The sequence below is a fragment of the Corythoichthys intestinalis genome, chromosome 4, assembly GCF_030265065.1.
Source record: "Corythoichthys intestinalis isolate RoL2023-P3 chromosome 4, ASM3026506v1, whole genome shotgun sequence".
Classification (NCBI taxonomy): Eukaryota; Metazoa; Chordata; class Actinopteri; order Syngnathiformes; family Syngnathidae; genus Corythoichthys; species Corythoichthys intestinalis.
This window is the reverse complement of record NC_080398.1, coordinates 57920206-57941844: the sequence shown is the minus strand read 5'-3', so window position 1 is coordinate 57941844 and position 21639 is coordinate 57920206. Positions and strand designations below refer to the sequence as shown.

Below are 21639 nucleotides of genomic sequence, written 5' to 3'. Positions count from 1 at the left end.
TGATTTAATAACCTGCTCTTATTTTTGTCCGTCTGTTAAGAGGTGTATGTAATGTTTGGAGACATCTAGAGATTGGAGATCGACCGATATGAGTTTTTCAGGACCGATAGCGAATATTAGTAGTTAGAGAGGCTGATAACCGGTTTTTGGAGCAGATATTCATTTGCAGTAAAAGTGTAAAAATTGGCATTAAAAAATTGAATAATGCAAACACTGAACTTAACTGAAATGCCTAAATCATGTTTATTGATTCACACAAATAAAAAAATAATAGCTCCACAGGTGCCTGACTTTTCTAGACTCTAGAGGTGGGAATCTTTTGGCACCTAACGATTCGATTACGAATAACGATTCAGAGGCTCCGATTCGATTATAAATCGATTATTGATGTTACCACCCCCCGACGCTTTTAATGTTTTGTACATTAGTTTTGAAATTGTTCAAAAATCCTCTCAGGCTAAACCAAACTTAATATTTCAGTATCATGTTAAGTTTAAAACAGTAAATAAAATGCTCAAGTCCCATTCTGTATCAGCAGCTTTAAACTACATTCAATTAATTTAATGATGTGAATCAACCGTTAAAGTTGTTAAAATTCTCCCGTTATTCCATAATTTCCCTTCTGTCTACTTTCGAAATGTCAAAGTTTTAAAACTGTTTCATCATTTAAAGATGTATTCAAGTTAAGATTTTGCCGATTTAGGAGTATTTTAGATAAAAAGTTAATTAGGTTAGCTAAAACAGAGCCTTCTAGAGAAGTCTACTGCTTAAAGATGGCGGCTGTTAACAATGCGGCAACTACTAAACAACAAGTCTGTCATTTTGCATCTAGTTCTTTTTACATGTTCTACCGGCGCCGTCGTCTGTCATTTTGCATCTAGTTCTACATATACTTGATATCTACTATAGCCGTATGTGGCTGTATGTTTGTAGCGACTAGCAACTGGGCATTGTTTGAAGCAGCTGTCGGCCGCAGTCAGGTATTATTGTTTTTTTTTTTTTTTTATCTAGTGCCATGAGTTGAACATGATATTTACTCTCAGTCCGTTCCTCATTGCGTCCCGAAGACTGTGCCGACTGTGTTTTAGGTCTGCTTTACCTGGTATAATTCAATAATCGGAATTTGGATTTTTGTGAATCATTCTCGAATCTTCCACGGCCGAATCGCGAATAATCTCAGAATCGGAAATTTCGCACGCCTCTACTAGACTCAGAAACATCTCTTGTAAAGTTGAATAAAAGGTTAAAGAAAAAAAGAAAAAAAGTTTTAAGCATGTTACTGTCCCACCATTCCGCCTTCATAATGCGAATTATTTTTAAATAACAATAATGTAGAAATATACTTGTCTTTATTAAATGCTTCATTGAGTGAATCCAGTCAAATCTGCTCACTACTGAGAACAGTGGCGCGCATACACACAATGAGTTGCCACAGCACACTAGTGTTTAACAAGCTAAACGATGATTGACACATTTGGCGTCTTTGAAGGTAGCGCTGCCATGCTTCTCTAGCAAAGCTTCAACGCCTGTCAATCATTTTTAACTTTAACAAGCAAACCTCGCAGTGCACTGCCGGCAAAGAAAAGCAGCAGAAGGGAGAGTGAGGCTGTACGAGCATGAAGCAGAAAAAAAAAACGAAATATTTTTAATTAAAAACCTGATCCTTTTCACCTGATTCCAATCCTCTGAAAAATGGCGCAATCTGCAGTCCCTATCCCCTAAAAAAAAAAAAGGCTGATACCGATATACATCAACTATCCAAATATCGGCCGGCCAATATATCGGTCTGTCTCTACCAGAAATCACTTTAATCATAGTGCTGTACTGTGACTAGTAAGTGCATAAGGGGTGCTGGCTTGTACATTTACTTCCCACCCAACATATCACGATACTAGCGATATGAGATCGTCAAGGTGATAAATCATTTTATGTCGATATGACGATCGTACATCACTACTAGCAACTGTAACTCTGTCCCTGACATAATTAAATTCATTGGCTGCCATTGAACGTTATAGACATCGAAATCCAATCCGTTTGGCCTAAGCTGCACTATCTGACCAGGTCTGCAGATCTTAAAGCTCTACTGGGTTTCTTTTCCAAAAGCATTTCTTGAAATTACTGTGGACGTAACCATTATTATGATTTATAGACCATGAGCAGGACTTTCTATTCTGTTGTTGACTGCATTAAGACTTTAGATCAGGAGTCTTGTGCTCATATTATATCAGGTTGAAGACGTGTTACTGTGTTCTGAACGAGATCCAGCTGTTTAATGCTCTTTTGGGAAGATCAATTAAAAGACCATTACATTAATCCATAGTCATTACATTTTGGTGATTGATTTGGTGTGCCTGCTAAGAGTCAGTTTCAAATCCATCAAGACATGAAGGTTTCAGACTTGGCCTTTTTTTTTTTTTTTGTAAGAACTCCAGGTGTTTGCCAACAGAAATGAAAAACAATGGCCCTTGCATTGTTTTAGTTTGTTGAAGTAAAATGTATTTCATGCAATTATTTGTGTGTGTTTGTATTAGTTATTGTGACAAAACCTCAATTGAACTGCAGTCATATATAAAGCCATGATAGTCTACATTAAATACATTAAAGTTCTATACATGCTGAACAAAAACTGTCCAAGAACCTTGAAAGATTTCAAGCCTTATCCATTTGATCACATAGTGAGCAGAAAGTTGCTTGACCCTTTGTTCAGGGCTCTGTCTCTACTTGTCTAGATGCAGGAAAGTTCAGTGTCGCAATGTGTTGTTACCTCTGAGGCTCCTTGTCGCGAGTTGCTATCTGAAGGCCACAGACACCCATCCTATGCAAAGAGAAACAAAGAAAAAAAAACAATGACTATCATCTTTAGAATGAAAGAAAAATTAACCTATGTCTCTCTGTCTTGTGTTGACAAGATATTCATTCTAACACACATACTGACATAACCAGAGGTGGGTATTAACACGTTAAACTTACTTAACTTTTTGATTAAAAATGTACTTCTAGCAATAGTTTTACTACACTTTACTATCTCGCAAAAAGCAGACCTTTTTCTACGGTTTAGCCTATCATCGACATGCAGACGCACATTTTCATCATTTAAAACGAGGGTTTTTCAAAACTCCGACCAAAGTGAAGATTTGCGAATTCTGCGTTTGATTCGTAGTCAAACTAGTCATGTTTACATTAAAAACCGGAGGTTTGCATGTTTTTTTAACAGTCAAAACGTCACTTTCAAACGTCATAAGTGCAACCAGTGTTTACATACATTCATTGACTGCTCTTACAATCACGGAGGATTTGGAATCTTAAAACATCTTATGTACATCCGAATGTATTAAAGACATATATAATGCACATTTTTTAAACACATAAGCGACCGTGTGAGATAGAAACAAGTACTAAAATGCTAACGGTTCAGGAACTTCTCACAAGGCAAGGGCTTAACAGACAAATTATGATCGTTGAACCATTTTAAATTTTGTCATCGACTCTGTGCTTGAATGCAAGAAATAGGTAGAGAATTTTTTTTTTTTTTTTTTTTTTAACTCATGCGGTTGAGTGTGCATGATACAAATGAGGTGGTGTTAACTTTTGTTTTTTTCTTGACGAATTGGGCAAAACACTCGTTTTGAAAAAGCCCTGCTACGTGTGGGCATGGCCTTAATCCAATACTTTTGATTATACTAGACTAGGCATATGCCATTTACTTGTTTCAAGGTATACCGTGGTATGAAAACGTCAAGGTTTCAAAACTGCTAAAATTTTCTTTCATACCGTCCCTACGGTATTAGCTATTTTTCAAGTCCCAAAAAAGCAGGGCTCCCCACTCCCCCTCAAGTTGTTGCTCAATGTCAGTGAGTCAGCTGTGCTGCACGTTGGCTTTAGGACATGAAACACCTAAACTTTTTCCCCAACAGAAGAAAATGAAGTCACAGGTATGGGAATACTTTGGGTACAGTAAAGTTACAGACACCGGCAGCTTAGGTAAGCCAACCATCATGTAAAACCTGTTTGCTGGGGGTGGCTACCAGAGAAGGGAATATCTCCAATTTGATTTCGCATTTATACAAAATCAGTTAGTAAACGCTGACTTGAACGTTTCCCACTACCCACGAGAGTTAACTCCAGCGTGTGTCGTGTCTAGCAGTGGTAAAACATACTGTAACATAAGCTTGTCAATAAGGCAGATAACGTGGCTAATTAGCATTAGCACCAATTTATTTTTATTTAGAGTATTTCATTCATTTATTTATTTATTTTTAACTTAACATTATACTTATATTCCAATTTCTTAATATGTTGTTTTGAAAAATAAAAATCATGTTCAGTAGAAAAAGTTAATTTTTTGTAACCCAGAAATCTCACAATAAAACATTTTAGAGCTGTAACTGCAATACCGTGATACAGTGTTATTTTTGCTTAAGGTCATTATACTGTCAGAATCTCATACCAGCACATGCCTATACTAGACGTTACATTTTACCTCTTTATTATACGTTAAATTTGACTTTATATTTGGCATATCTCCAATTGTGACTCTACCAACTTTTACCAATGACACGTCGCAACAATAATCACATGACTCCATTATGCCAATCAGACGTGGCATTATAGTCAAATGAACGCACACAAGCTTGCAGTCGGAAGTCCTATGATCACGCCAGCATGTTCAATCTTTAAAATCTTTAAAGCGCTGTAAAAATGAACTACTTTGTTTTATTCAATTTCATTACTTGAAAGGAGTGTTGTTTTCATCAACAATGATGATAATGAAAATATTTTGCCTATGAACAATTTTTTCATGTCGATGACATGCTAAAAACGTGGTTCGGCAGACTACAACATAACGAGATGAATGCCGGTTTTCGTCTGATGAGAACACAACGAAACGAAAATGCGACAAAGTTTCTGTCATATGTTCAAAATGGGAGACATTTTTATATTGTATTTGGAGTATGTCAGCTTGCATCGTAAGAGAGTAATAAAATACACCTTGTGTCAAGTAGGGTTCATGCCCCCGATGATTTATGACTTTGACCTCTGTGACCCCGCCCCCTTTGATTGTAGTCCTTTGATCTCTATTGATGATGACAGATGATTGATGACCCCTCCCCCCTTTCTCCTTTGATCGTGGTCCTTTGATCTCTATTGGTGCTGACAGGTGATTGATGACCCCCCCCCCCTTTATCCCTTTGATCGTAGTCCTTTGATCTCTATTGGTGCTGACAGATGATTAATGACCCCAGCCCCCCTTTACCCCTTTGATCGTAGTCCTTTGATCTCTATTGGTGCTGACAGATGATTAATGACCCCCGCCCCCGGACCCCTTTTGATCGTAGTCCTTTGATCACTATTGGTCATGGCAGATGTTTAACAACTTTGAAGTTTAGCGCATGCGTGCTAGGCGTGTTATGGGTTATGTCCGTACATGTCCCCCCTAGAAAAAAACGTAGTGTGTGGAGGGGGCGTGTTTAGCGCATGCGTGCTAATGCGTGTTCCGGGGACATGTCCGTACATGTGAATCGGAAGTAGTAGGGCGTGTTTAGCGCGTGCGTGCTAATGCGTGTTCCGGGGACATGTCCGTACATGTCCTAACGAAGAATCGGAAGTAGTAGGGCGTGGCTAGCGCCTGGGCTAGTCGTAGCCAAAGCGAGCTAACCGGCATTCTCAACAAGCTACCGTGAGGGGAGCCATGATTAACGAGACGTGTGTTAACATTAGCCGGGAACGACCCAATGCGGTCACGGGTGCCCCCCGCAAAATGCAGATGTACCTAAGGCGTGTGCAATACCCGCCTAGTGAGGAGCTGGAAGAGGTTAGACCTTTACCTGACTCAGGATCATGGGGGTTCCGGTTCAACTATGCGATGGGTGAGCTGTGTTTCTTCAGTAAATATGAGGACAACGACAACATGCTGCCGGCTGACATAGGCATGCTTAATTCTAATGATTGGGGTGTTATAAAGGACCTCATACCTGGTGTGTTGGATAAGTGTTTATCTTCATCGGATGCGTGGGAAGATTTGAGCTTTGTTTGGCTCTCCAGAAATTCAAACAGTGGACGGTGGTTCTTCAGAGTGAAGATTAAGTTACAAGAGGGTTTGGAGAAGGAAGATGATCAAAGCGTCTGTCATGATGAGTTGGAATTCCAGTTAGAATCATTTAACAGCGAATGCGGAGTGTTTATGATCATCATGGCGGTCCCTCTGTTAGATTGGAATGATCTGATGAGGGAGTTCTCCGTGAGAATCTCCGCCCTCTTCCAAAGCAGCCGTCTTTGGCATAATGAGGTGGGCGTTAAAAAGGCGTTAACGTTTGTGTAGCCAACCTCGCGGTACAAAGTTATTTTTTTTAAAAAGAGAAGCCCCACCCCAACCACGCCCCCCGCCTCCAATAACACCACACCCCCTTTTCATGTATATATACCACAGATTGGCGGGGCACATAGCTCACTCCAAACCTACAACGGAGCCGCTTATATCACTTTTTTGAAGGAAACTCCATGATGCCTGGATCCAGACCGACTCGGAGACGTTTGTCCACCATCTGGACACCGTTTGAAACGGATCGTGGAGTAGTGTTTGAGGACGATATGGAATCTAATACCCCACTACTCGCCAGTACTTGGACGGAGAGCGTTACCTGTGATGGGCCTGAACTCGTCAACCCTACCGCTGAGGATGGCGAAACACAGCAAGCTGATCCTGAGCCATCATCGGCCATCGGGACGGACGATCCCCCACTACTGATGCATGCGTCAGGGGTGAGATCAGCCGCTACCAGGTCTGAGGACTCTTCACAGCCAGAGTTGACTGAGAACGTCAACCCTAACGCCGAGGATGGGGAGACACAGCAAGCCGATTCCATGCCGTCGTCCCCCCTCTGGCCGCCTGAGGCTCCACCACCTGTGCGCACTCTGCGACTCATGAAGAGGTCAGCGGATTCTGATGGCACACCAGCGGGGTCGTCTAACTCTGAAGAGACAGCCCCTCCTTCAAAGGCATCGGTAGAACCTCTCTCGGGTGAGCACCCATCCTCCCCTTTAAAAGAGACCCCGCCACTTGAGACACCCCCTCAACCACATTACTTGGCACCTTCCGAGTTCTTCAAGGAGGCGGAGGATGGCGAGCTTATTTTTCGAGAGACTCAAAAAGGTTGGCTAATGCTTAACGAATATGATTGCATTAAGAAAACAATTTACCATCTACTTAGTAGAGTGTTAGAAAAACACATGGAATCTGAGTGCTATGGTTGCCAGGTGAACCACCCCAGTCAAAAAGAGCATGCATGTCTCTATATAAACGAAGACTATTATTATAACAATCATTTCCACTTTGTGATTCGACATTTGTACACGCCAAACTTTTTTCCGAGCATCCAATTCATGCTGAACCTGTTCGAGTATAAGGCCGAGCTTAAAAAAGTGGAAACCGCGGCGGAGATAATTCTCCTGGAGCTCGAACAGGCTAAGAATATCTCTGATAAGGTCTCTGAGGTGAACGCAAATTCATTTACCACTGAAATCAAACGTGCCCTGGATCAATACTACTTTAGAGTCTGAGGATGGGGAACAACAGATCATGCCAGTCAACAGAGCCTGTTCCGACATGTAATCGGGACGAACCTTCTACAACGTGTGATCAGGACGACCCTCCCCCGACATTTGATTGGAAGGACATAGATCAGGACGACCCTCCCCCGACATTTGATTGGAAGGACATATTGGACAGAACTATTAGTTATGACTCTAACTCAACCGGAGATGAACAAGTAGAGAAATTACTGACTGTAATGCGCAAAGTTAGACCTTTGTCTAATTTGCTTTTCAATCTACCATGGGAATCTATGGTGAAAGATTGTGTAAGCGTCAGTAATCCAAGTGTAGCCACAACAGTACAAACTATTTTCAACAACTGGGATACTCAGATCACTACAGGTCATTTGAAAACTATTATCACATTGTTTGTTGATTGTATCAAATACTGTCTTGAAAATAATCAACCTTTAGACATAGAGAGAGAATTGACAGCCTTTCAAAATATTATAAAGTTAAATGTGAAACCTCATACACTAGCCGAGGCTGCATATGATATTTTCTCTTGATTGTATTGTATCAAGTATTTGTACTCCTTGTCACCATGTACTCATTAAAAAAAAAAATCTTGTGTCTCTGTGTGTCTGTATAAAATCCACAAAGTCCATGACACTAGTTCATTTATCACCATGGCTCTGAAGAGGCGTATGAAGAAGCTATACTATGACCCCACCCACCCAGCTAGTTTTGGGGGTGTGGAAAGGCTCCATCGAGGTTTGCAAGAGGAAACAGGAGAAAAAATAAACAGAGATAGAGTCAAGGATTTTTTAGCAGGCCAAGACAGTTACACGTTACATAAATCTGCCAGAATTAACTTCCCGAGGAATAGGGTTTTTGTCTCAAGAGCATTAAATCAGTTCCAATGTGATTTGGTTGATCTTCAAAATTTAGCCGAATTTAACGACGGCTTTAGATATATATTAACAGTCATCGATGTGTTTTCCAAAATGTCTTATGTCAGGACTTTAAAAAGCAAAAAGGCCTCAGAGGTGACCGAGGCATTCCAATCTGTTCTTTTAGAGAGCGGCATTCCACAGAAAATACAAACTGACGATGGACGCGAGTTTTTCAACAAGGTCTTCCAGAGGCTGATGAAAAAACATAATATTACACATTTTGCTACTGCCAGCGATCTGAAAGCGTCCACCGTCGAGAGATACAACCGGACTCTAAAGACCAGGATGTGGCGATATTTTACCGCTAAAAATACCCGTCGCTACATCGATGTCCTCCAAGACCTTGTATCGAGTTATAACGATAGTTATCATTCTAGTATTAAAATGAAACCTATCCAAGTTAACGCTGAGACTAGTCCTCAGGTTTTTCGGAATCTTTATGGAGACCTGACCTGTACAATTAGCAAAATGAAATTTAAAACAGGAGATATTGTCAGAATTTCAAAATTGCGAGGAATATTTGATAAGAAATATGAGCAAAGCTTTACAAATGAACTGTTTACTGTGAAAGAATGCCTACCACGAACCCCGCCTGTTTATAAACTGGCGGATTACGATGGAGATTTGATACAAGGCTCATTTTATGAAAGCGAACTTCAGAAAGTTAGGATAACAAAAGATCATATTTTCCACGTCGATAAAATTCTAAAGAGACGTGTGATTAATGGAAAAAGACAATTCCTAGTTCAATGGAAAAATTGGCCATCAAAATTTAATCAATGGGTCGATGCGGATCAAGTTATAGACATATAAAACAAATTAACAAACGCATTCGTCATCATTCAACCTCATGGACCCGAATCTAGTTGACGGGTTCTATGTAACGCTGCCTTCAAACGCCAGTGCCTCTGTCTATACAGATAATACAATTTCCCAATACAGAGTTAACTTAGCAAGTCATATAAATTTAAATTCCAATTGGGAAGTCGCCATAACAGAGATTTCCTATCCGCATACTTGGTTCAACGTGCCAGAAGAAGAGGCATCATTTGATGTTATAGACGTTTGGCATCATGGTCGTCCCAAACCCGGCGAGAGAGTGATTACCGAATATGATGAAAGAAAAATTAAAACTCTATTCTTAACAGAAGGGTATTACAACGATCCCGAGACAATCGGGAAAGAGTTTGAAAAAATCTTGAAAGATAATTTTGAGGTTGACATTAAAATAGCATACGCCAGGAACGTGGGGAGATTTTTTTTCACAGGAACTGGGCGTTTCAGAATCCGGCTCAGGCCACCGGTATCATATATATTTGGACTCTTGGCGGACGAATGGTATACTTGTGGACCCCATTGGACCGCAGCCACGCACCCCGCCGATATTAGGGCTGGTCTTTACCATTTCTACATATACACGGACTTGATTCAACACCAAACGGTCGGCGACACCCTAGCCCCGCTACTAAGGACTATTCCAATAACGGGGGAGCACCAAGAAACAGTTTTTAAAACGTTTAACCCGCCTTACTATCTTCCACTTAACAAAAGACACATTGAGGACATAGCGATAGAAATTAAAACTGATCAGAACAAACCAGTCCCCTTCGCTTACGGCAAAGTAATTATCACGCTCCATTTTAGACCAAAGTGAGAAAATGGTGGTGTTAGCAACACACCCGGACCTTTACCGCCTAGTGGATTATTACGAAAGCCAGGCTGGAGGGGCGTTACCTGGGTTCCACGGGTCACCAATTCAATATGGAAGAGGTCTGGGTTCCATCTTTGCCAAGCTGTTCCGATTTGTAACTCCGCTCCTTAGGAGAGGTTTCAGCATGGCGAAACCACACCTCCAGACAGCCGCTAAAAACATAGCGACGGACGTCGCAGGGCGCGTGATGGAAAGGATTCAGAAAAAGCCAGATCCACAGGAAGGCTCCGGTATCATGACCCTGGCACGCAGACCTCATAAATCACCTGCAAGGAGACTCGTTAAAAGGGGGCGTCGACCTGTGAAGTCACGTAAAAAGCGTGCGAGTGCATCTAGACCGAGATCAGTTTCCAGAAGGAAGCGTCGAAGAAGCCACGCGGACATCTTCTCCTAACCCCTTCATACCAAATGGCGCTCGCACACCACCGTTCACATGAATGCACTCTGGCCGAATTGGATTTGTTTGCCCCACCCCTTACGCAATTATCGATCGAAGGGAGTCAATATGTGGAGATGCTCCCGATCTCGGCCCTTACCGAAGACGGCCCCATCGAGTTTTTTGTTCCTGGCGATGGTTCTAAATATCTGGACCTCGCGGACACCCTGCTTCAGCTCCAATTACAGGTGACAAACGCCGATGGATCCCGTTTACCTGCGGCGGAGAAGGTGGGGCTTATCAATTACCCACTTAACACCATATTCTCCCAAGTTGATGTTACTTTGGCAGACAGATTGATATCTCAGTCCAGTTCGACACACCCTTATCGATCCATGATAGAAGCTTTATTAAACTTTTCGGACGCTTCTTTGAAGAGCCAGTTCACAGCCGGTATGTTTTTCAAAGATAAAAGTGGACAAATGGACACCACTGACCTTACTGGCGACGCTGTGAATGAGGGTTTGGTGAACCGAGCGCAGAGGGTTGCTGGCTCCAGATCATTTTATGTCATAGGCCCTCTACATGCCGACATATTTTTTTGTGAACGACTCCTGTTAAACAATGTGGACTTACGCGTCAAACTCATCAAGGCCAACAATGATTTCTGCTTCATTTCACCGGCTAACAGCGATCATAAGTTAAAAATATTGAGCGCTTCTTTATTTGTCAAAAGGGTCGCTGTGTCTCCAGCTGTTTCTCTGGGACACGAGGCTGCACTCCGCAAAGAGAACGCTTTGTACCCCCTGTCACGTATTAACGTAAAAACGTACTCTATCCCTCAACAATCTCGAACGTGTCAGCAAGATAACCTTTTCCTCGGACCAATGCCTCGTTATGTCGTAGTTGGCCTAGTTGCACACACGGCGTTCACGGGTCGTCGAGAAAGTAACCCTTTCAACTTTGCTAATTATAACATGGAGTATTTAGCTCTGACGCAGGAAGGAAGACAAATCCCCTCGAAACCTTTTCAACCACAATTTTCCGAAAGGAATGCCGCTCGCGAGTTTTATAATTTGTTTACGTCTACAGGCAGACATTTGAAGGATCTGCCTCTCTGTATTGATCACGAGGATTTCATGGACGGCTATGCTCTATATGTGTTCAATTTGAGCGCTAACGACGACACATCTGCATTATCGACTGTGTCTAACGGTAGTGTCAGATTGGAGATGAGATTCAAAGCTCCACTGCCTCACACAGTCACACTTATTGTCTACGCATGCTATGACTCTATTCTGGAAATAGACTCAAAACGGCAAGTACTGGTGGACTATTACTGAGAGATGGACGGGAGAGCCCTGGAAACTCTGATGACCCGCCTCCAGGGGAAGTTATTTGGAGGTGTCTACGCCTCTGATGAGTTAAACTCTTTAACCCCCACCCCGGCGAGACATTTTATTGTAAACACCCACCCGCGTAGCCAACCGGGGGAGCACTGGCTCGCCTTGACCTTGGAGGAGAATAATGTGGCAACATTCTTTGACGCCTATGGCCTGCCTCCAGATTTGGACTATTATCCCCCGAGTATCATCTCTTTTTTGGAAAAACACGCCAACCGAATAATAGTCCAAATCTGGAGGCAGGCCATAGGCGTCAAAGAATGTTGCCACATTATTCTCCTCCAAGGTCAAGGCGAGCCAGTGCTCCCCCGGTTGGCTACGCGGGTGGGTGTTTACAATAAAATGTCTCGCCGGGGTGGGGGTTAAAGAGTTTAACTCATCAGAGGCGTAGACACCTCCAAATAACTTCCCCTGGAGGCGGGTCATCAGAGTTTCCAGGGCTCTCCCGTCCATCTCTCAGTAATAGTCCACCAGTACTTGCCGTTTTGAGTCTATTTCCAGAATAGAGTCATAGCATGCGTAGACAATAAGTGTGACTGTGTGAGGCAGTGGAGCTTTGAATCTCATCTCCAATCTGACACTACCGTTAGACACAGTCGATAATGCAGATGTGTCGTCGTTAGCGCTCAAATTGAACACATATAGAGCATAGCCGTCCATGAAATCCTCGTGATCAATACAGAGAGGCAGATCCTTCAAATGTCTGCCTGTAGACGTAAACAAATTATAAAACTCGCGAGCGGCATTCCTTTCGGAAAATTGTGGTTGAAAAGGTTTCGAGGGGATTTGTCTTCCTTCCTGCGTCAGAGCTAAATACTCCATGTTATAATTAGCAAAGTTGAAAGGGTTACTTTCTCGACGACCCGTGAACGCCGTGTGTGCAACTAGGCCAACTACGACATAACGAGGCATTGGTCCGAGGAAAAGGTTATCTTGCTGACACGTTCGAGATTGTTGAGGGATAGAGTACGTTTTTACGTTAATACGTGACAGGGGGTACAAAGCGTTCTCTTTGCGGAGTGCAGCCTCGTGTCCCAGAGAAACAGCTGGAGACACAGCGACCCTTTTGACAAATAAAGAAGCGCTCAATATTTTTAACTTATGATCGCTGTTAGCCGGTGAAATGAAGCAGAAATCATTGTTGGCCTTGATGAGTTTGACGCGTAAGTCCACATTGTTTAACAGGAGTCGTTCACAAAAAAATATGTCGGCATGTAGAGGGCCTATGACATAAAATGATCTGGAGCCAGCAACCCTCTGCGCTCGGTTCACCAAACCCTCATTCACAGCGTCGCCAGTAAGGTCAGTGGTGTCCATTTGTCCACTTTTATCTTTGAAAAACATACCGGCTGTGAACTGGCTCTTCAAAGAAGCGTCCGAAAAGTTTAATAAAGCTTCTATCATGGATCGATAAGGGTGTGTCGAACTGGACTGAGATATCAATCTGTCTGCCAAAGTAACATCAACTTGGGAGAATATGGTGTTAAGTGGGTAATTGATAAGCCCCACCTTCTCCGCCGCAGGTAAACGGGATCCATCGGCGTTTGTCACCTGTAATTGGAGCTGAAGCAGGGTGTCCGCGAGGTCCAGATATTTAGAACCATCGCCAGGAACAAAAAACTCGATGGGGCCGTCTTCGGTAAGGGCCGAGATCGGGAGCATCTCCACATATTGACTCCCTTCGATCGATAATTGCGTAAGGGGTGGGGCAAACAAATCCAATTCGGCCAGAGTGCATTCATGTGAACGGTGGTGTGCGAGCGCCATTTGGTATGAAGGGGTTAGGAGAAGATGTCCGCGTGGCTTCTTCGACGCTTCCTTCTGGAAACTGATCTCGGTCTAGATGCACTCGCACGCTTTTTACGTGACTTCACAGGTCGACGCCCCCTTTTAACGAGTCTCCTTGCAGGTGATTTATGAGGTCTGCGTGCCAGGGTCATGATACCGGAGCCTTCCTGTGGATCTGGCTTTTTCTGAATCCTTTCCATCACGCGCCCTGCGACGTCCGTCGCTATGTTTTTAGCGGCTGTCTGGAGGTGTGGTTTCGCCATGCTGAAACCTCTCCTAAGGAGCGGAGTTACAAATCGGAACAGCTTGGCAAAGATGGAACCCAGACCTCTTCCATATTGAATTGGTGACCCGTGGAACCCAGGTAACGCCCCTCCAGCCTGGCTTTCGTAATAATCCACTAGGCGGTAAAGGTCCGGGTGTGTTGCTAACACCACCATTTTCTCACTTTGGTCTAAAATGGAGCGTGATAATTACTTTGCCGTAAGCGAAGGGGACTGGTTTGTTCTGATCAGTTTTAATTTCTATCGCTATGTCCTCAATGTGTCTTTTGTTAAGTGGAAGATAGTAAGGCGGGTTAAACGTTTTAAAAACTGTTTCTTGGTGCTCCCCCGTTATTGGAATAGTCCTTAGTAGCGGGGCTAGGGTGTCGCCGACCGTTTGGTGTTGAATCAAGTCCGTGTATATGTAGAAATGGTAAAGACCAGCCCTAATATCGGCGGGGTGCGTGGCTGCGGTCCAATGGGGTCCACAAGTATACCATTCGTCCGCCAAGAGTCCAAATATATATGATACCGGTGGCCTGAGCCGGATTCTGAAACGCCCAGTTCCTGTGAAAAAAAATCTCCCCACGTTCCTGGCGTATGCTATTTTAATGTCAACCTCAAAATTATCTTTCAAGATTTTTTCAAACTCTTTCCCGATTGTCTCGGGATCGTTGTAATACCCTTCTGTTAAGAATAGAGTTTTAATTTTTCTTTCATCATATTCGGTAATCACTCTCTCGCCGGGTTTGGGACGACCATGATGCCAAACGTCTATAACATCAAATGATGCCTCTTCTTCTGGCACGTTGAACCAAGTATGCGGATAGGAAATCTCTGTTATGGCGACTTCCCAATTGGAATTTAAATTTATATGACTTGCTAAGTTAACTCTGTATTGGGAAATTGTATTATCTGTATAGACAGAGGCACTGGCGTTTGAAGGCAGCGTTACATAGAACCCGTCAACTAGATTCGGGTCCATGAGGTTGAATGATGACGAATGCGTTTGTTAATTTGTTTTATATGTCTATAACTTGATCCGCATCGACCCATTGATTAAATTTTGATGGCCAATTTTTCCATTGAACTAGGAATTGTCTTTTTCCATTAATCACACGTCTCTTTAGAATTTTATCGACGTGGAAAATATGATCTTTTGTTATCCTAACTTTCTGAAGTTCGCTTTCATAAAATGAGCCTTGTATCAAATCTCCATCGTAATCCGCCAGTTTATAAACAGGCGGGGTTCGTGGTAGGCATTCTTTCACAGTAAACAGTTCATTTGTAAAGCTTTGCTCATATTTCTTATCAAATATTCCTCGCAATTTTGAAATTCTGACAATATCTCCTGTTTTAAATTTCATTTTGCTAATTGTACAGGTCAGGTCTCCATAAAGATTCCGAAAAACCTGAGGACTAGTCTCAGCGTTAACTTGGATAGGTTTCATTTTAATACTAGAATGATAACTATCGTTATAACTCGATACAAGGTCTTGGAGGACATCGATGTAGCGACGGGTATTTTTAGCGGTAAAATATCGCCACATCCTGGTCTTTAGAGTCCGGTTGTATCTCTCGACGGTGGACGCTTTCAGATCGCTGGCAGTAGCAAAATGTGTAATATTATGTTTTTTCATCAGCCTCTGGAAGACCTTGTTGAAAAACTCGCGTCCATCGTCAGTTTGTATTTTCTGTGGAATGCCGCTCTCTAAAAGAACAGATTGGAATGCCTCGGTCACCTCTGAGGCCTTTTTGCTTTTTAAAGTCCTGACATAAGACATTTTGGAAAACACATCGATGACTGTTAATATATATCTAAAGCCGTCGTTAAATTCGGCTAAATTTTGAAGATCAACCAAATCACATTGGAACTGATTTAATGCTCTTGAGACAAAAACCCTATTCCTCGGGAAGTTAATTCTGGCAGATTTATGTAACGTGTAACTGTCTTGGCCTGCTAAAAAATCCTTGACTCTATCTCTGTTTATTTTTTCTCCTGTTTCCTCTTGCAAACCTCGATGGAGCCTTTCCACACCCCCAAAACTAGCTGGGTGGGTGGGGTCATAGTATAGCTTCTTCATACGCCTCTTCAGAGCCATGGTGATAAATGAACTAGTGTCATGGACTTTGTGGATTTTATACAGACACACAGAGACACAAGATTTTTTTTTTTAATGAGTACATGGTGACAAGGAGTACAAATACTTGATACAATACAATCAAGAGAAAATATCATATGCAGCCTCGGCTAGTGTATGAGGTTTCACATTTAACTTTATAATATTTTGAAAGGCTGTCAATTCTCTCTCTATGTCTAAAGGTTGATTATTTTCAAGACAGTATTTGATACAATCAACAAACAATGTGATAATAGTTTTCAAATGACCTGTAGTGATCTGAGTATCCCAGTTGTTGAAAATAGTTTGTACTGTTGTGGCTACACTTGGATTACTGACGCTTACACAATCTTTCACCATAGATTCCCATGGTAGATTGAAAAGCAAATTAGACAAAGGTCTAACTTTGCGCATTACAGTCAGTAATTTCTCTACTTGTTCATCTCCGGTTGAGTTAGAGTCATAACTAATAGTTCTGTCCAATATGTCCTTCCAATCAAATGTCGGGGGAGGGTCGTCCTGATCTATGTCCTTCCAATCAAATGTCGGGGGAGGGTCGTCCTGATCACACGTTGTAGAAGGTTCGTCCCGATTACATGTCGGAACAGGCTCTGTTGACTGGCATGATCTGTTGTTCCCCATCCTCAGACTCTAAAGTAGTATTGATCCAGGGCACGTTTGATTTCAGTGGTAAATGAATTTGCGTTCACCTCAGAGACCTTATCAGAGATATTCTTAGCCTGTTCGAGCTCCAGGAGAATTATCTCCGCCGCGGTTTCCACTTTTTTAAGCTCGGCCTTATACTCGAACAGGTTCAGCATGAATTGGATGCTCGGAAAAAAGTTTGGCGTGTACAAATGTCGAATCACAAAGTGGAAATGATTGTTATAATAATAGTCTTCGTTTATATAGAGACATGCATGCTCTTTTTGACTGGGGTGGTTCACCTGGCAACCATAGCACTCAGATTCCATGTGTTTTTCTAACACTCTACTAAGTAGATGGTAAATTGTTTTCTTAATGCAATCATATTCGTTAAGCATTAGCCAACCTTTTTGAGTCTCTCGAAAAATAAGCTCGCCATCCTCCGCCTCCTTGAAGAACTCGGAAGGTGCCAAGTAATGTGGTTGAGGGGGTGTCTCAAGTGGCGGGGTCTCTTTTAAAGGGGAGGATGGGTGCTCACCCGAGAGAGGTTCTACCGATGCCTTTGAAGGAGGGGCTGTCTCTTCAGAGTTAGACGACCCCGCTGGTGTGCCATCAGAATCCGCTGACCTCTTCATGAGTCGCAGAGTGCGCACAGGTGGTGGAGCCTCAGGCGGCCAGAGGGGGGACGACGGCATGGAATCGGCTTGCTGTGTCTCCCCATCCTCGGCGTTAGGGTTGACGTTCTCAGTCAACTCTGGCTGTGAAGAGTCCTCAGACCTGGTAGCGGCTGATCTCACCCCTGACGCATGCATCAGTAGTGGGGGATCGTCCGTCCCGATGGCCGATGATGGCTCAGGATCAGCTTGCTGTGTTTCGCCATCCTCAGCGGTAGGGTTGACGAGTTCAGGCCCATCACAGGTAACGCTCTCCGTCCAAGTACTGGCGAGTAGTGGGGTATTAGATTCCATATCGTCCTCAAACACTACTCCACGATCCGTTTCAAACGGTGTCCAGATGGTGGACAAACGTCTCCGAGTCGGTCTGGATCCAGGCATCATGGAGTTTCCTTCAAAAAAGTGATATAAGCGGCTCCGTTGTAGGTTTGGAGTGAGCTATGTGCCCCGCCAATCTGTGGTATATATACATGAAAAGGGGGTGTGGTGTTATTGGAGGCGGGGGGCGTGGTTGGGGTGGGGCTTCTCTTTTTAAAAAAAATAACTTTGTACCGCGAGGTTGGCTACACAAACGTTAACGCCTTTTTAACGCCCACCTCATTATGCCAAAGACGGCTGCTTTGGAAGAGGGCGGAGATTCTCACGGAGAACTCCCTCATCAGATCATTCCAATCTAACAGAGGGACCGCCATGATGATCATAAACACTCCGCATTCGCTGTTAAATGATTCTAACTGGAATTCCAACTCATCATGACAGACGCTTTGATCATCTTCCTTCTCCAAACCCTCTTGTAACTTAATCTTCACTCTGAAGAACCACCGTCCACTGTTTGAATTTCTGGAGAGCCAAACAAAGCTCAAATCTTCCCACGCATCCGATGAAGATAAACACTTATCCAACACACCAGGTATGAGGTCCTTTATAACACCCCAATCATTAGAATTAAGCATGCCTATGTCAGCCGGCAGCATGTTGTCGTTGTCCTCATATTTACTGAAGAAACACAGCTCACCCATCGCATAGTTGAACCGGAACCCCCATGATCCTGAGTCAGGTAAAGGTCTAACCTCTTCCAGCTCCTCACTAGGCGGGTATTGCACACGCCTTAGGTACATCTGCATTTTGCGGGGGGCACCCGTGACCGCATTGGGTCGTTCCCGGCTAATGTTAACACACGTCTCGTTAATCATGGCTCCCCTCACGGTAGCTTGTTGAGAATGCCGGTTAGCTCGCTTTGGCTACGACTAGCCCAGGCGCTAGCCACGCCCTACTACTTCCGATTCTTCGTTAGGACATGTACGGACATGTCCCCGGAACACGCATTAGCACGCACGCGCTAAACACGCCCTACTACTTCCGATTCACATGTACGGACATGTCCCCGGAACACGCATTAGCACGCATGCGCTAAACACGCCCCCTCCACACACTACGTTTTTTTCTAGGGGGGACATGTACGGACATAACCCATAACACGCCTAGCACGCATGCGCTAAACTTCAAAGTTGTTAAACATCTGCCATGACCAATAGTGATCAAAGGACTACGATCAAAAGGGGTCCGGGGGCGGGGGTCATTAATCATCTGTCAGCACCAATAGAGATCAAAGGACTACGATCAAAGGGGTAAAGGGGGGCTGGGGTCATTAATCATCTGTCAGCACCAATAGAGATCAAAGGACTACGATCAAAGGGATAAAGGGGGGGGGGGGTCATCAATCACCTGTCAGCACCAATAGAGATCAAAGGACCACGATCAAAGGAGAAAGGGGGGAGGGGTCATCAATCATCTGTCATCATCAATAGAGATCAAAGGACTACAATCAAAGGGGGCGGGGTCACAGAGGTCAAAGTCATAAATCATCGGGGGCATGAACCCTACTTGACACAAGGTGTATTTTATTACTCTCTCTATCGTAGCACTGCTTGGGTCGTGTCACTCATATGAGATGTTCTGCGCCTCTCTCTCACTTTCCTCAGTGGCGTTTAGGATGTGTTTCAAGCTAGGCTGTGCTCCATCTTTCTAGATTGGAAACACAGTGAGAGTTCTTATTTTGGCGAGAGAGAGTAAGCAATGTTGCTTTAGCCTTCTGTGCTTAGTGATTATCAGTCGCTAAATGTAATTCGTAGCATTAGCTCAGGATTCACATTAGCATTAGCAATAGCTTCAGAATGGCGAGCGTCCTCTCAAGACACTGGCTAGTCGAAAGCAGAGCCACTTGACTTTTCTGGTCAGTAAGTTTAGAGGATCTTTGGGACATTTTTTTTTTTTTTTTTTCTAATTTACATACAGTCCGTGGCTTCTAGGTAGATTTAACTGAAATTTGTGTACGGCTTTTCCTGCTGAGTGTGTATTATAATCACAAATTTGGCGGTGTCCTTGGAAACGCAACAATATGTGCTCATCAGCGTCCTTGTGTGGTTTACAGTGTGTAGTACAGTTCATATAGATGACATTGTGATGATAAAAAAAAATACCATTGTTTAAAAAAAAAAAAAAAGATATTGTAAGCAGTTACTCATTACTTGAGTATTCTTTTCACCGAATACTTGAGTAAATATTTTGGATGAACGCATTTACTACAGTAGTATTATTTTTGAAGTTATGCTACTTTTCCTTGAGTAAATGTTTTGGCTATTCTACCCACCTGTGGATAAATGCTAATACAAAACACACAAATGTTCCATTCGTCCAAGCATGTAATCGTTTGTTTCGATAAAAAGGTAAAAGAGAAGCAAACTAGAACAAATTGGGAACACGGACAGACGAAAGAAACTTTATAGTGGCGAGGAAATTACCCATGCCACATTCAAGAGGCAGCATGAAAACCACAACACAGAAATGCAGCTAACAAATTACCGGATTCTGCTTACGTCTAGCATCTTTCCACACACTGGTGAGGTTTAGTTAAACTAAAACAGCACGGTGAGACTGCATGGTCATATTGTGTCTCTTAGGAAAAAAGCTTCAGTGGCGTACGGCTCTTCTGTTGAAGTTATATATTTTTACATTCTTGGCCGTTTCTGTTAAATAATTTGTGTTTTGATAGGATGGAGTGGGAAAGCCTGACAGGAGGGTTGGAAGATGCGTGTATAGCTGCTAGCAGAGCTATTATTTGGTGTTTGACAATGATAAAAGCATTAGACAAATAGGCCAATCATTTAAGACTCGCGGTAAAAATTCAGGCAATGTGTTTGTAGCATGTACAGTACAGATAAACCACAGATTATTTTCTCGTTGTAGGGCTGCAACTAACAATTATTTTAATAACGGATTAAACTGCTTATTTTATTATTCAATATTTCTTATTTCAAGGCAATATTGATTTCCGCAGTGCAAAACAAAACACAAATACATCGTTTCATCTTCATGGACAGGTCTGTAATACATGTATGTCGGGGGACTACATTCAGTAAATCTGACAATATAAATTCTTTCAGTCCCACCGACGATGACAGACGTCCAATCATGTTGCTCTTTTCATCCTTCTGCTGTGAATTTAAATTAGATGGTGACAGAGACATTCAATTCTTTTGATCGGGGAGGACCCTCAATGGCAGCCAATGAGTTAACTGCTGAGAGCCTGAAATTGGATTCCAACAATTTAATGTACAACTGCCTTTTAATGATGAATTGATAATCAAGAATACGGGAATCAGTTTTTATTTGATTGTGTCACCAATGCGCTGGTGAAATGCTGTAGAATGTTCTGTATTTTTAAAGCTCACTTTCAATTGATGCGTTTAGGAAGTCGGAAGTTGTGTATTCAGTTCAATATGCTTTTTTGTTTGTTTCTGTTCTGTCAATTTTCCGTAATTTTTAATGCCTCGAACATTTAGTTTAATGTTTTTTAAGGCCTGAATTTTGACAAAATCCATTCAATGACTTTTAATGCTTTTTAATGACACACATAAACCCTGTTGTAGTATTAAAAGTAACAGGCGATTACATTTTTTAAATAATAAGGTCAAAGGTGAGCCTATTTAACTCAAGTTTGCCAGGTAGGTGATGGAGATATAATGAGAAGGTCAAAGGTCAGAGAGGTCAGAAATATGTTGATGCTTTGAATTTGGCTGCTTAAGCAGAAGGCTGCTCTCTCAGAGTGTTCCTCTAGTTCTTACGTATATATCAGGTGCACCTGATTATAAGGCGCGTCAGTGCATCAAT

At 42.7% G+C, this 21639-nt stretch overlaps 1 protein-coding gene across 3 annotated transcripts in view; it reads right to left on the bottom strand.

Annotated features, from left to right (window-relative positions):
- LOC130914511 (low-density lipoprotein receptor class A domain-containing protein 4-like) overlaps nt 1–21639 on the bottom strand; it is a 450713-nt gene that overhangs the window by 19524 nt on the left and 409550 nt on the right. For all 3 annotated transcript variants that reach the window (XM_057833769.1, XM_057833770.1, XM_057833771.1), the window contains one exon: nt 2768–2818. In XM_057833769.1, the coding sequence (XP_057689752.1) occupies nt 2768–2818 (51 nt within the window). The remainder of the gene's footprint in view (nt 1–2767; nt 2819–21639) is intronic.